Source organism: Megalobrama amblycephala, linkage group LG17, assembly GCF_018812025.1.
Source record: "Megalobrama amblycephala isolate DHTTF-2021 linkage group LG17, ASM1881202v1, whole genome shotgun sequence".
NCBI classification, from domain to species: domain Eukaryota; kingdom Metazoa; phylum Chordata; class Actinopteri; order Cypriniformes; family Xenocyprididae; genus Megalobrama; species Megalobrama amblycephala.
Genome location: NC_063060.1, coordinates 11954776 through 11969576, shown reverse-complemented (window position 1 = coordinate 11969576; position 14801 = coordinate 11954776). Strand labels below are relative to the sequence as shown.

The 14801-nt window shown below is 37.3% G+C and overlaps 1 protein-coding gene across 1 annotated transcript in view; it reads right to left on the bottom strand.

The window, feature by feature from the left end:
* LOC125250950 overlaps positions 1-14801 on the bottom strand; it is a 30310-nt gene that overhangs the window by 9909 nt on the left and 5600 nt on the right. Inside the window, exons 7-15 of the mRNA XM_048163798.1 lie at positions 10317-11024; positions 7276-7371; positions 6844-7077; positions 6590-6749; positions 6398-6457; positions 5342-5883; positions 786-1382; positions 480-575; positions 48-281 (exon numbers count right to left, since the gene is read on the bottom strand). Of these exons, the coding sequence (XP_048019755.1) occupies positions 48-281; positions 480-575; positions 786-1382; positions 5342-5883; positions 6398-6457; positions 6590-6749; positions 6844-7077; positions 7276-7371; positions 10317-11024 (2727 nt within the window). The remainder of the gene's footprint in view (positions 1-47; positions 282-479; positions 576-785; positions 1383-5341; positions 5884-6397; positions 6458-6589; positions 6750-6843; positions 7078-7275; positions 7372-10316; positions 11025-14801) is intronic.

Genomic DNA, 14801 nt, shown 5'->3' with positions numbered 1-14801 from the left:
TCTTCCCTTCCTAAAGACCACTGTCCTGTTTGTCAGATCTCTGTTACCTGGAGGAAATGGATGTGATCATCTGTGTGTGAAAGCTGCTCCAGCTCAGCATCTCTCCTCCTCAGATCCTCAATCTCCTGCTCCAGTTGCTCCAGTTGTTCTTCAGCTCGACTCACTGCATCCTTTTCCTGATCTCTGATCAGCTGTGTCACCTCAGAGCGGCTTCTCTCAATGGAGCAGATCAGCTCAGTAAAGATCCTCTCACTGTCCTCCACTGCTGCCCGTGCAGAGCGCTGTTAGGACACACAGAGAGAGACGCATTAGAATCAGCTCTTACTGGTCCCTCACACAGCCTGTTCCCCACAGTGGGCTTCAGTGGGACTGGAAAGAGCTCCAGCACTGGCTCCTCACTGACTGATTGAGGAGAGTCCTAACTGAGTCTGAAACAGCTCTTCCAGCAGCCAGCAGTTGTTCTTCTGCTCAAAACTCACCTTGTGAGACTCCACAGCCTCTCTCAGATCCTCAAGCTCCTTCAGTTTCTCCTGGATTCTCTGCTGGTATTTTCTCTGGGTTTCCTCCAACTGTCTCTGTAGGATTTAGAGTATACTGTCAATATACAACTCATTACATGTGCCTCTTTGAGAGAATGTCACAAAGACCTGTTTTAAAGATGATCAAATATGTTTAGAAATTACATTATGTCTCATTTAAGAACTGTTTGAAAATGATCTTCAAATATATATTACATAATTATGAAGAAACATTTATTATTCAATATAATCACTCATAGTTCATACCTGTTTCTCAGTCCTCTCTGCTGCAGCTGATACAGTGTCGTGGTTTTTGTGTTCATCCACCATACACAGATAACATATACAGTTCTGATCAGTACGACAGTAAATCTCCATCAGTTTTTCATGTTGAGGGCAGATCATCTCCTGAAGTCTTCTAGTGGCGTCCATCACTTTATGTCGCTTTCCTGGGTGAAATTCTTCATGACGTTCAAAATGGGTCTGACAGTAAGAGTACAGACACACCAGACAGGACTTGATGGCTTTGTTTTTGTCCCCAGTACAGATGTCACACTCCACATCTCCAGATTCAGTGTAACATTGAGCAGGACGAGCAGCTTGTAGTTTTGCCTTCTTGAGTTTCTCCACCACTTCAGCCAGCATGGTGTTTTTACCTAAAACAGGTCTTGGAGTGAAGGTCTGTCTGCACTGAGGACAGCTGTAGACTCTCTTCTGATCATCCTGATCCCAGCAGTCTGTAATACAGTTCATACAGTAACTGTGTCCACAGGGAATGGCCACTGGATTCTTTAGTAGATCCAGACAGATTGAACAGTTGAACTGATCCTGAGCCAAAGAAACACTGGATTCTGCCATTTTATTTCACACTCACTGGCAGAGAAACATCCACGACATCTTAGTTTCGATTTCTCTGAACGGAAACATTTCCTGGTTTTAAAACGTGTGCAAATGTGTCAGTCATGTAATATACACGACCGCTAGATGGCAGTCTTATATAGAAACTCGCTAGAACGGTTTATGAGCGCTATAGCCTTCACAAACATAGATATAATTTAAATATATATATATATATATATATATATATATATATATATATATATATATATATATATATATATATATATGTTGTCTATGCTGATTGTAACACTCATTTTGTTCTTCTCCCACAGGATATCAAACATTTAAATCCGTTTACATTTTTCTTTGTGTCACATTCACATTTGCATTCACATTTCACATTCACATTTGGCAGACGGTTTTGTCCAAAGCGACTTGCATTGCATAGGCCTACATTAGGGGAGACCGGGGGCAATTGTTACAAATTTTGGTCATGTCGTCATTATTCAAAAACATTTTGAAATATTTGGATACAGTTTTCATGTCTGTAACTTGTATCTGTATTCTGCTTGTTAACAGTAACCAAATGTTTTTTACAAGCAATGTTGAGTCAAAATATTGATTGAGCGACATTAAAAAGTCAAATCTGCCCCCACATGCGGGGGCGATTGTAACAACACATAATACCTTCATATAAATACCAAATGACCACAATAAACTCCAGAGAATATGGATATACTTAAAACTATTTAATATCCACTGTATCTATATTGTCCAGAACAAATTAATTAACTCCCCTTACTGTTTTCCTTGGTCTGAACCTAGGCATGCTGTGAACAGAGCGTGTACAGGGCCTACTCGGTAAAATGGATCCCCGGATTGAGAGGCAAAAACACATTTCTTAAATTACTGGAAAAAAATAATCTATTTTGATGTCCTTACTAAGCTGGACACTTTTGATGGTGTTTGGGGCAACTGTACTGCAGTGTTAAAATTTGCCCCCGACTGTACCACCCCTTGACAAGCTGCTAGCTAGAAACAACAAAGCTAATGTTTGACAGATATATCAAATGTTAGACAACAGAATGGTCTTCAAAACAAGACAGAATTAAATTCATAGACATTAATGTTTAAGACTGTATGAGGAAAATACTGTAAATGAAAAAAAAAATAATACTTTTATACCTCGAAAATTAGTCTTTGTAGAAAAACTTTAGCAAGTATGATTTAGAAGATTGTAATTTGACATGCAGAGAAGGATCTCCACTGAGCAGGTTCCATTTAGTTTCTGATTGGGGTAATTTGAGATGTTACAATTGCCCCGGTCTCCCTATACATCAGGGGCTGTATTCACAAAACATTTTATCTTACCACTAAGAGTTCTCCTAAATAGCAGTAAAAGTTCTTAGCTAAGAGTTTTCTCTTAAAACCTATTCACAAAGCTGCTGAGACAAACAAACTAAGGAATAGACTGAAGTCTTAAAGGGATAGTTCACCCAAAAATGAAAATTTGATGTTTATCTGCTTACCCCCAGCGCATCCAAGATGTAGGTGACTTTGTTTCTTCAGTAGAACACAAATGATGATTTTTAACTCCAACCGCTGCCTTCTGTCAGTCAAATAATGCTAGTGGATGGGAACTTCTACTATAAGAGTAAATAAAACGTGCATAGACAAATCCAAATTAAACCCTGCGGCTCGTGACGACACATTGATGTCCTAAGACACGAAACGATCGGTTTGTGCATTAAACCGAACAGTATTTATATAATTTTTTAACTCTAATACACCACTATGTCCAACTGCATTCAGCACTCGCTTAGTGATGTCTGATCGCGCTCTGACAACGGCAGTGATGTCTCGCGCTTATACTTCAATGAGAGCGAGACATCACTGCCGCTGTCAGAGCGCGATCAGACCTTACTAACAGTACGGATGGATGTCTTCATCTCAAGGGAATGCAGACTTCAAGCGACAAATTGTTTTATAAACAAAGTTTAGGAGAAACACATTCGAACAGTCTTTCTAATCAGCTCGAGAGGAGGTATATATAAATGTACACAGACGAGAGCCAACTCGCCTATAGTTCGACAGTTTTCTGCATCCCTCTGCCAACCTGCTCCTCACTCTCGGCTCTGGGGATACAGGGAGAACTTTGGGTTTGGGCTAAATTCCAAGCTCGGAGCCCTCGATCTCCTTGGACAGCACACCAAATACGCTTATTTTATATATATATATATATATATATATATATATATATATATATATATACACATATACATATATATGCTGGTCTTATAATTAGAATATCATCAAAAAGTTTATTTCACTAATTCCATTCAAAAAGTGAAACTTGTATATTATATTCATTCATTACACACAGACTGATATATTTCAAATGTTTATTTCTTTTAATTTTGATGATTATAACTGAAAACTAAGGAAAATCCCAAATTCAGTATCTCAGAAAATTAGAATATTACTTAAGACCAATACAAAGAAAGGATTTTTAGAAATCTTGGCCAACTGAAAAGTATGAACATGAAAAGTCTGAGCATGTACAGCACTCAATACTTAGTTGTGGCTCCTTTTGCCTGAATTACTGCAGCAATGCGGCGTGGCATGGAGTCGATCAGTCTGTGGCACTGCTCAGGTGTTATGAGAGCCCAGGTTGCTCTGATAGTGGCCTTCAGATCTTCTGCATTGTTGGGTCTGGCATATCGCATCTTCCTCTTCACAATACCCCATAGATTTTCTATGGGGTTAAGGTCACTATTTATAAGGTATTATTTTTGCAATGACCTTTTGTGTCTTGCCCTCCTTGTGCAAGGTTTCAGTGGTCGTCTTTTGGACAACTGTCAAGTCAGCAGTCCTCCCCATGATTGTGTAGCCTACAGAACTAGACTGAGAGACCATTTAAAGGCCTTTGCAGGTGTTTTGAGTTAATTAGCTGATTAGAGTGTGGCACCAGGTGTCTTCAATATTGAACCTTTTCACAATATTCTAATTTTCTGAGATACTGAATTTGGGATTTTCCTTAGTTGTCAGTTATAATCATCAAAATTAAAAGAAATAAACTTTTGAAATATATCAGTCTGTGTGTAATGAATGAATATAATATACAAGTTTCACTTTTTGAATGGAATTAGTGAAATAAATCAACTTTTTGATGATATTCTAATTATATGACCAGCACCTGTATATATGTATGTATATATATATATATATATATATATATATATATATATATATATATATATATATATTTCTTTTTTTTTTTTTTTTTACTTATTTTTAAAAACACTGTCAACAAATAAACCCTGACCAGACATGAGTCAGAGAACGATTGCAGCAGCAGATGGACTTCATCAGCTCTCGGGATGAGGATCAATGTTCAAAGAGTCAAAACTGGACAGCTGGTCGTTTGTCCTCCAGTGTGTGTATGTTGACACAGCTACCAAAATAAGAGACTAACACAAAATTTGATTAGTAATTTGAAACTGACTGCAGTTTTGAGAAGTATTTATTTACAGAATGAGACTGACAACACAGATCCTTGACTTGTCATGATAAAAGTAATGCTACAAATCATCTTTAATTTAGGTTTTAATTCCATACTCTCTTTCATGCAAATAAGAGGTCATTTATGAAAGGGATTTATACAGTAGTTCACTGAATGTGATCTGCTAGAATTGCATGTATATACACTCTTTGAAGATAAAAAGCTGTCTGCACTAAATAATGAAAAATTACATTGAATTTGTTAGTTCTGTCAGGCGAAGAAAATACTAGTTGATTTCTATTTAAAAGACATTGCCAGATATAACAAAAAGTTAAGCATAATTGCAACTTGTGATAAAAAAAATTATTAATATTGTGCTGATAATATAAACATAAATAACAATGTCAAAATCAAAACATGAAAATGATATCTTGAAAATATCTCTCACAACATTATTTGTAAAATCTGCATATAATCTCTATATTGTTAGATCACAGAGTGTCATTTTTGAGCCCTGTCCTGTCCAGCATGTAGTAGCTCTAAACCCAGGATAGAGAGGCTGAGTGAATGTGGTGTGGACTCTGTGAATGAGGGTCATTGTGTCAGAGACTCTGTAGAAGGACAGACTTCCTGCACTGTGATCCACATACACTCCTATTCTACAGGAGCTGGAGACTACAGGAAGTTTAGCCTGTTTGTTATTGTGCCAAAATGAGCAACTGGTTTCAGAGCAGGACAAACTCCAGGACTGATTATAATATCCAAATGCACATTCATCTCCTCGTCCCTTCCTGCTGATGCTCTTATATGACACTGATATTTCCACCTCACCACTCCACTCAACCTCCCAGTAACAGCGTCCACACACACTCTCTCTACACAACACCTGCTCATAATAATCAAATCTGTCTGGATGATCAGGATACCGCTGGACTGTGTCAGTGTATTTAATCACTCTGTTCCCTTCAGACAGTACCAGGTTTTTATTCACCGTGTTTGGATCCAAAGTGAGTTGATGTAAATCTGATGAAGATAAAGCACATAATCTGCATCTATCAAGTAATATATGACTTTCAGTCATAAAATTAAAACACCAGAGGTTTATTATATTAGGTTTTTTAATACATGGAAAGTTACAGTCATGCTATATACTTCAGGAAAAAATGACTCACAGCATCTGCCCCACATCAACATCATAACATCATTGTGCTGGTGTGTTTGGAGTTGACCAGCAGAAATTAGTTAGTTAAAAATTTAGAATTGAAAAGTCAAATAAACATTTTATATTTATTTTTAGTCATGTTAAAATGTTTTAAAACCCTTTAAGTTAAACTAGCTATCATATGATTATTCCTTATTTGGTATAGTTCATTGTACTTTGAATATTAAAAGAGTAAAGGTGTTTCTTGTGAATGAAGACAAAAAAACACACACACACACAAAAAAAAAAAAACAAGTAAATTGTATGCAGTTCAGTTGGACTGCCAACATAATAAGAACTAAAGTCTGTCTCTTATACATGTATGATCAGACTTACACTGGAGGAACTCCTCATGGGTCTTGGGTTCAGGAGTGGGAATGATGTTAATGATTCTCACTACAGAAACCAACAGACACTTTATAGTAAATATTGTAAGATAATATTAAATTTAAATATACATTTTTTTTAATAATTTAAATATGCATTGTATTTCTACATATGATACATGTCGGGAAATGTAAAGCTTACCTCTACCAGATATCTTTTCTATCTCCTCTCTGCAGAAATGCACCAGTTTCTCTCTCAGTTGAGACACAGATTTACCAACATCATCAAAAGAGAGACGAGAACTGACAGTGATGCTGGATGAGTCTGTAGATCCAGGAGGAACAGAGAGAGACCGGAAACTCTACACAGACACAAAGACAACAATCACACCAGCTAAAGACACAGAAAGATACATTTCCTAAAGACCACTGTCCTGTTTATCAGATTTCTGTTACCTGGAGGAAATGAATGTGATGGTCTGTGTGTGAAAGCTGCTCCAGTTCAGCATCTCTCCTCCTCAGATCATCAATCTCCTGCTCCAGTCTCTTCAAGAGTCCTTCAGCTCGACTCACTGCAGTCTTTTCCTGATCTCTGATCAGCTGTGTCACCTCAGTGCGGCTTCTCTCAATGGAGTGGATCAGCTCAGTAAAGATCCTCTCACTGTCCTCCACTGCTGCCTGTGCAGAGCGCTGTTAGGACACACAGAGAGAGACGCATTAGAATCAGCTCTTACTGGTCCCTCACACAGCCTGTTCCCCACAGTGGGCTTCAGTGGGACTGGAAAGAGCTCCAGCACTGGCTCCTCACTGACTGATGGAGGAGAGTCCTAACTGATTATGAAACAGCTCTTCCAGCAGCCAGCAGTTGTTCTTCTGCTCAAAACTCACCTTGTGAGACTCCATAACCTTTCTCAGCTTCTGAATGTCCTTCATTTTCTTCTGGATTCCCTGCTGGTATTTTCTTTGCATCTTACCCAATTGTCTCTGTAGGAATAACAAATAAAAATTAATCAGATAAACCATACTGCATAAAAGTAATTTCCTTTAAGTAAAAACTGAGATCCATTGGAGATCCCAGTAAGTAACTGCTTGGAAAATTATCTTGGACTATGTACTGTAGATATTATGGGATTAAAGGGGACCTATAATGCCCCTTTCACAAGACATAATATAAGCCACTGGTGTCCCCAGAATGTGTCTGTGAAGTTTCAGCTCAAAATACCCCACAGATCATTTATTATAGCTTGTCAAATTTGCTCCATTTGGGTGTGAGCAAAAACACGCCATTTTTGTTTGTGTCCCTTTTAATGCAAATGAGAAGCTGATCCCAGACCCCTTTCCAGGAGAGGGCAGAGATTTAACAGCTCGCGTTTTGGATACTCAACAACAAAGCTGGAGAATCTCACGCAGCCAAAATGAGGATAGTCAGTAACAGTGTTCAGACTTAAATTGTTCAAACTGGAGTCTGACATTGATGGAGAGACTCAGGAAAAAGTTACAACTTTTAGAATGCAACTGGACGTTTCTGAATGGTTAGTGGATAAATTTATTGCTGTGGAGATGTTAATCTTTTGTGCAAATCCAGCGTTGAATTGACTCGTTTGTGAAGTAGTCCGGCTTAAAATGACGGCATGGCAACAACACTCTACTACAACTAGTGTTGCCAACTTAACAATTTTGTTGCTAGATTTAGCAACTTTTCAGACCTCTTTTCTTTCCCCCAAAAAGCACCTAGGAACAAATTTATCTATTTTTAAAATATATTTGGCAACTTTTAGAAACTTTTGAAAAGTGACAATAAAAAAGGCCCATATTTTCATCTAAATTACACAAAAAGAGGAAACCATGGAAAAGCTATGCCAGCCAAGCAGCACATTAGCCTGGAGAGATCTGAAGCAAGATGCCTAACAGTGCACACATCATATGTGAATTAAGCTGATAGTTCCAATTGTTCAAAAATAAATGTTAATTTATGATACAGCATGCTAGCTTGTTCCTATAATTGTAGAAAAATGGAAAAGGTGTTAATTTTCTGCCAGGACATTATCTGTTAAGTTGTAACCCTGTGTAACCCTAAAAAACAAAATGCAATGCGTAATTTAAAACACAGGTAAAACACCTGAGAAAAATCAATACAGATAATTCCTTCATATTAACAAAGTACATTGTGCTCTGTTTTTAGGGACCTTTCTTAGAGTGTAGCACACTAACAGTACCAATACACTGCTTAAAACTATAATTATTAAAAATGTGTAGTTTTAGTTAATAAGAAAATAGGAACATTTAATTGTTAAAACGTGTAACTGTTCAGTAATTCAATGTTGTATTTAAAAAATAAAAATATCTGATCATAAAGATGTTGTTTATATTACTTTTACTAATAAAATATGTTGATATTTTTTATTAACAAATCTAAAATAACATTGCAAATCATATATTTTTTATATGTAAAGTTTGGCGTCATGGTTACTGTGACGAGCAGGGTAGTCGAGCAAATTTGAGCCGTGAGGGAACGACGCGAGAGTTAATGAGCGTCTCGAGTCTCTCATGGAGGAGCTCTGGAAGCATAAAAGGAGGAGCAGTGACAGTGAAGGACAAGAGAGGACCAGGCCTGGACTTTATTTTATGTTTTGTTATGTTTGTGTGGCCGGCAGTTGTCCGTGAGGAAGTGCCGGCATTTTACTTTCGTTTTGTATTTGGTTATTTTGAATTAAAGTTGTGTTTAACGTTAGCCAGTTCTGCCTCCTTCTTCCCGTAACTACAAACTATGTTACAGTTACACGATGACGTCATCGCGCAATGACATCACACCGTCATTTAGCAACTTTTAAGGCCCATTCACACCAAGAAAAATAACTATAACCATAACTATATTTGCGTCCACACCAATGAACGATAACAGTCTGTTTATTCTGCGGTTTTAAAGTGTGTACAACATGCTTGTTCTTTACACATCTTCACCCAGCCGATGTCCTCAGCATGCTATGTTTCAAGTGAATAGCTAGTGTAATCGATCTAATCTATCATTGATTTTAGCTGATGAAATCAATATAGTGTAATAAAAACAATGCCTAGTCTTTTTCACTGCAACTTCAAAGGAAGTAAGCAACACAATGTTGTCGACATTGCACAGGATACCTGAGGTAATTTTATGTTACACTGTTTGCTAGCCTGGCATAGTGATCTCATCTCCGTTAATACTTCTCACCATTTATTCTGAGGATATGACTGATTGTTTTCCATATCCATTTTCTTTGAAGTAACCTTTTGTCAAACAGTGGTGGCTTTTTCTGGACCTTGGCGATTAATTTCTCGGCAATGTCGTCTGGCATTTTAAATGTGCAAGCCCTTAAATTAGAATGGATTCTGATTGGCTGTCAGTGATCTATAGTTCAACAGCTGGAAAAAAAATAGTTCTGAAAGTGATCCCAATGATATTGTTTCTCTATATAATTGTTGTGGTGTGGACAGTGCTATTCTCTTATATAAGATTTTTAGAACTATATCTTTATCTTTATCGTTATCTTTATCATTATCATTCTTGTGATGGGCCCTTTAGCTACAGTTCGACCAGCCTTTAGCAACTTCCCTTGAAAATTAGTTAGCAACACTGATTACAACTCTTCCTCTTATCTAAAGCAGCCCAACATGGCCTCACCCCCTTTTGTTGTGTGTTCCCGGGGGCAGGGTTTATGTAAAGTTTGGGGTTTGTGATGTCACCAACCCGGGAAGAAGCTCGTTGTAGTTTACCAGCCATTTGTTGTAGTCCTTAAAAAAGTGATTTCTGTAAAAGAAAATCTACCTTTGCATTGAACTTTGAGCATCAAAACTGCAGATGTTATGCTCAAGCAGCAAACATTAAACACTAAAGTTAAAAAAGTAAAATCATAATCAAGGAAAATATTTTTATTAGGCAGCACAACTCATACCTGTTTCTCAGTCCTCTCTGCTGCAGCTGATATCACGTCATGGTTTTTGTGTTCATCCATTGTACACAGATAACATATACAGTGTTGATCAGTTTGACAGTAAATCTCCAGTAGTTTCTCATGTTGAGGGCAGATCATCTCCTGCAGCTTTCCAGTGGCATCCATTAGATTGTGTTTTTTACTTTTGAAGAAAGTCTCATGTTGTTCCAGATGTTTTTGACAGTAAGAGTTCAGACACATCAGACAGGACGTGATGGCTTTGTTTTTGTCCCCAGTACAGATGTCACACTCCACATCTCCATGTTCAGCATAACATTGAACAGGACGAGCAGACTGTAGTTTTGCCTTCTTGAGTTTCTTCACCACTTCAGCCAGCATAGTGTTTTTACCTAAAACAGGTCTTGGAGTGAAGGTCTGTCTGCACTGAGGACAGCTGTAGACTCCCTTCTGATCATCCTGATCCCAGCAATCTGTAATACAGCTCATACAGTAACTGTGTCCACAGGGAATGGCCACTGGATTCTTCAGTAGATCCAGACAAATTGAACAGCTGAACTGATCCTGAGCCAAAGACACACTGGATTCTGCCATTTTATTGCACAGACAGAGTGATATCGACAGCAGCTTGAGCTTAAGTTTCGATTTCACTGAACAGAAACATTTCCTGGTTTTAAAACGTCTGCACAAGAACCTCCAGTCATAGAATAATCACGACCACTAGATGACAGTCTTATACAGAAACTCAGTACAACAGATAGATAGATAGATAGATAGATAGATAGATAGATAGATAGATAGATAGATAGATAGATCATATGTAGAATTTCGATCCTACAAGTGTTTTTTTATGATAGCAGTAACTGACTATTGTAGGGTAATCATAATAGACTAATAATTAGTCTGCTTTTTTTATTTTCATTTTTAGTTTAGTGAATGTAACTTCTGCTTTAAAAGCATCATTTTGTTTTTAGATTGTAGTGTCACAATGTCAGAATGTAGGCCTAATGTGACCCCTGGTTACATTCATGTTTGTTTTCATAGCCTTCAATATGAACATTGTTTGTAGGAAAATATTGGGCAGGATGTGAAATATATATTTTTTTAATTAAATACAGATTTAAAAAAAAAAAAAAAAAAAAAATTAAATATAGGTTTTTTGGGGTTTTTTTTTTAGTTCAAATAGAAAAAATTACAAACACAGAAATTATACATCGCCATTCAGCCCAAAAATAGAGATATGATTTTTTGGCCATATCGCCCAGCCCTAAAGGCATCTCTAATTTTTTTTCTGATTGAATCTGATTTACCAGGATAGGTTTTAATTACTCTTCCCACCAACCAGGAGCCGCGAGGAGCTATAGGATCCATGAGAGCAACATTGTCTCCCACTCTAAAGCTTCTTTGTGGTTTTATCCATCTCTGTCTCTCTTGTAGTAATAATAACTCCCTTACAGTTCCAGAAGAAATCTGACAAGTACTGTACCTGTCTCCATCGTTTCTTGATGTTCAAATCTCCGTCATTAAAAACTCCAGGAATCATTAGTGGTTTAGACTTAGAAGGACAATTAGGCGCAAGTGCCTCAAGATGATTCACATTGTCAGAGGCTTTCGTAATGGGAAGGGCATTAAGGATTGCTTCTATTCACACGTAAGACTTTGAAAGCTTTCATCATCCATAGATTGTGTCTAATGGTTGAATATAACACCTTTTTCACAATCCAAATAAGCATCTCCAAAATTCCACCGATGTGAGACTCAGCAGGAGGACTGATTATCCACTTAAAGGAACACTCCACTTTTTTTGAAAATAGGCTCATTTTCCAACTCTACTAGAGTTAAACAGTTGAGTTTTACCGTTTTCGAATGAGACCAATAGCATCTTGCTCAAAAAAATGACCAAAATGACCATCGGTCTTAGTACACGATGTAACTACAGAAGAGTCAAGTTTTAAATAGGAAAAATATTGAAACTCTTTGGTCATTTTTTTGAGTGAGATGCTATTCATCTCATCAGATTCAATGAACTATGCTAAGCTATGCTAAAAGTGGTACCGCCAGACCCGGAGATCGGCTGAATGGATTCAAAAAAGGTAAAACTCAACTGTTTAAAGGTTATTAGTTCACTTTCAAATTAAAATTTCCTGATAATTTACTCACCCCATGTCATCCAAGATGTTCATGTCTTTCTTTCTTCAGTAGAAAAGAAATTAAGGTTTTTGATGAAAACATTCCAGGATTATTCTCCTTATAGTGGACTTCAATGGCCTCCAAAAGGTTGAAGGTCAAAGTTACAGTTTCAGTGCAGCTTCAAAACGTTCTACACGGTCCCAGACGAGGAATAATGGTCTTATCTAGAGAAACCATCGCTCATTTTCTAAATAAATAAAAAAAAAATTAAAATATATATAAGTTTTAACAATAAATGCTCATCTTGAGCTCTCTTCTTCTCTATTAAAATTCCTGCAGTTCTTAGTGTATTACTGCCCTCCACAGGTTAAAGTTTGAACTAATTGTTATATACTTGCACTAGCATTTTGTACATGACAATTTAGTTCAAACTTTGACCTGTGGAGGGCAGTAATACACTTAGCAGTGTCTACACTGTCAGAATTCAAATAGAGAAGAAGAAGAAAGCTAGTTCAAGATGAGCATTTATGGTTAAAATGTATACAATTTTTATTTTTATTTTTTTTTAGAAAATGAGCGATGGTTTCTCTAGATAAGACCATTATTTCTTGCCTGGGATCACTGTAAACTGTAAATTTGACCTTATATGGTCAATACAATATGGCATTAATACAAGAGTCTGTATTTAAAGGATAAGCCATCTCAAGGTGTATAGCGCTTTTTGCCATGCAGGTGAAAATTACCTCATATCGTTTAACTGTTCCTCGACCTTTCTTGATTTCAACGGGCCCAGAGTTGTCAACAACAACATTTGTGAATGGTGGTAAATCAGGTAAAACTCTCTCTACTGGCAAGTCAGACATTTTTTGCTCTCCAACCTTTCCTTAAAGATGACGACATATGATAGTCAGAGATTATTTTCTGACAAGTAGAATTAGCATTAGGTATACGCTTATGGAGAAATGACAACATATAATTTCTTCCTGCATGGCCAAGTTGCTGATGCACATGCTTCAAGATAAGTTGAGAAATAGCCTGGTCCTTAGACAGTATAACTGGACATCTTTCTTGTATGGCAGCCCAAGCAAATCTCCCTCCTACTCTCAAGCACTGGATCAATCCTAAAGATGTCAGTTTTTTTCTTGACAGTAGCTCCTGCCTTCAATGCAATAATCTTAACAGAAAATCTCTCTTTTTGATAATACTGAATAGCAGTTTCTGTTCTCAGAATCATCAATGATTTGCCATCCATGTAGGCCTTCATCTTCTTTCTTGTTGCATGAAATCTATTTGCTTCAGTGTCTGGAACTTCTTTTGCACAAGTAGATGCTTATAAAGCTCTCATCTGTTTCACAATCTGCATAAGCATCTCCTTGACCTTGAGCATCCATGCAACAGAGGTTTTAAGTCTTGCAAAATCAGAAAAATAGCATAGAAACTGATAGGTAGGAGTCTTGAAACCTGACAGACAAAGACGCGTGCAGTGCATTCCACTTTGACTGATCCATGTTGGACTTGGGCCATTCTTCTTCTTCCTTTAAAATAAAATCAGGTCACCTCAGCCAGACTCCTAATTGCTTTTAAAAAATTATAGTTTTTCACAATTTTTTCCCACACCATTAAACACAAAACCAAATCTTCAAATTACATTCACAACCCCCCCGACTCTTCTGGCAAAATCAAACAATCAGCTCAAAACCATTTCACCTGTACTCAAAATCAAACAATGCTTTCAGATCATTCACACATCAGTCGATATATAAACATTACAGATCATTCATTATCAGTACATAGAAAAATGGAGAACACAGCACGCAGAACATATAGTAACAGAAAAAATTGTATATTGTACACAGTAAACAAATTTCACGTTTTTTGCATTCTCTTCAGCAACCTCAACTAGTAAGGTGAATATATTATATACTGCAGGTGTAATATTGTATTGAATATTGTATAGTATTGAATGTTTATATATACTGTAAAAATGAAGTAGCCCTAATGAAAAAGCCCAAAAGGTCAAAGGAAACTCTAAATGAAAAGCATCTTACAGTACACTCAAAAAAGTTGTGACACTGCAAAATCAAAGTCAGTGAGAGATTCATTCTGCCTCAGCATCACGTCTTCATGTTGGGTCCGGCCTGAGGACTTTGTCCATGTCACAGGCAATGTCGCCTCTTGCCAGGCAAAGGAAAAAAATCTTCTGGTGTGCCGGATCCAGCCTTGACAACACTGCACACCTTGCTCTTACTCGTCCTCATCCTCTGCCTCCTCGTCCACCACCTCTTATACAAACTCTTCCTCCTCTCCCTCTCAGATTGTTTCCATCCATTATACATATCAACATTCAATGCACTTGTG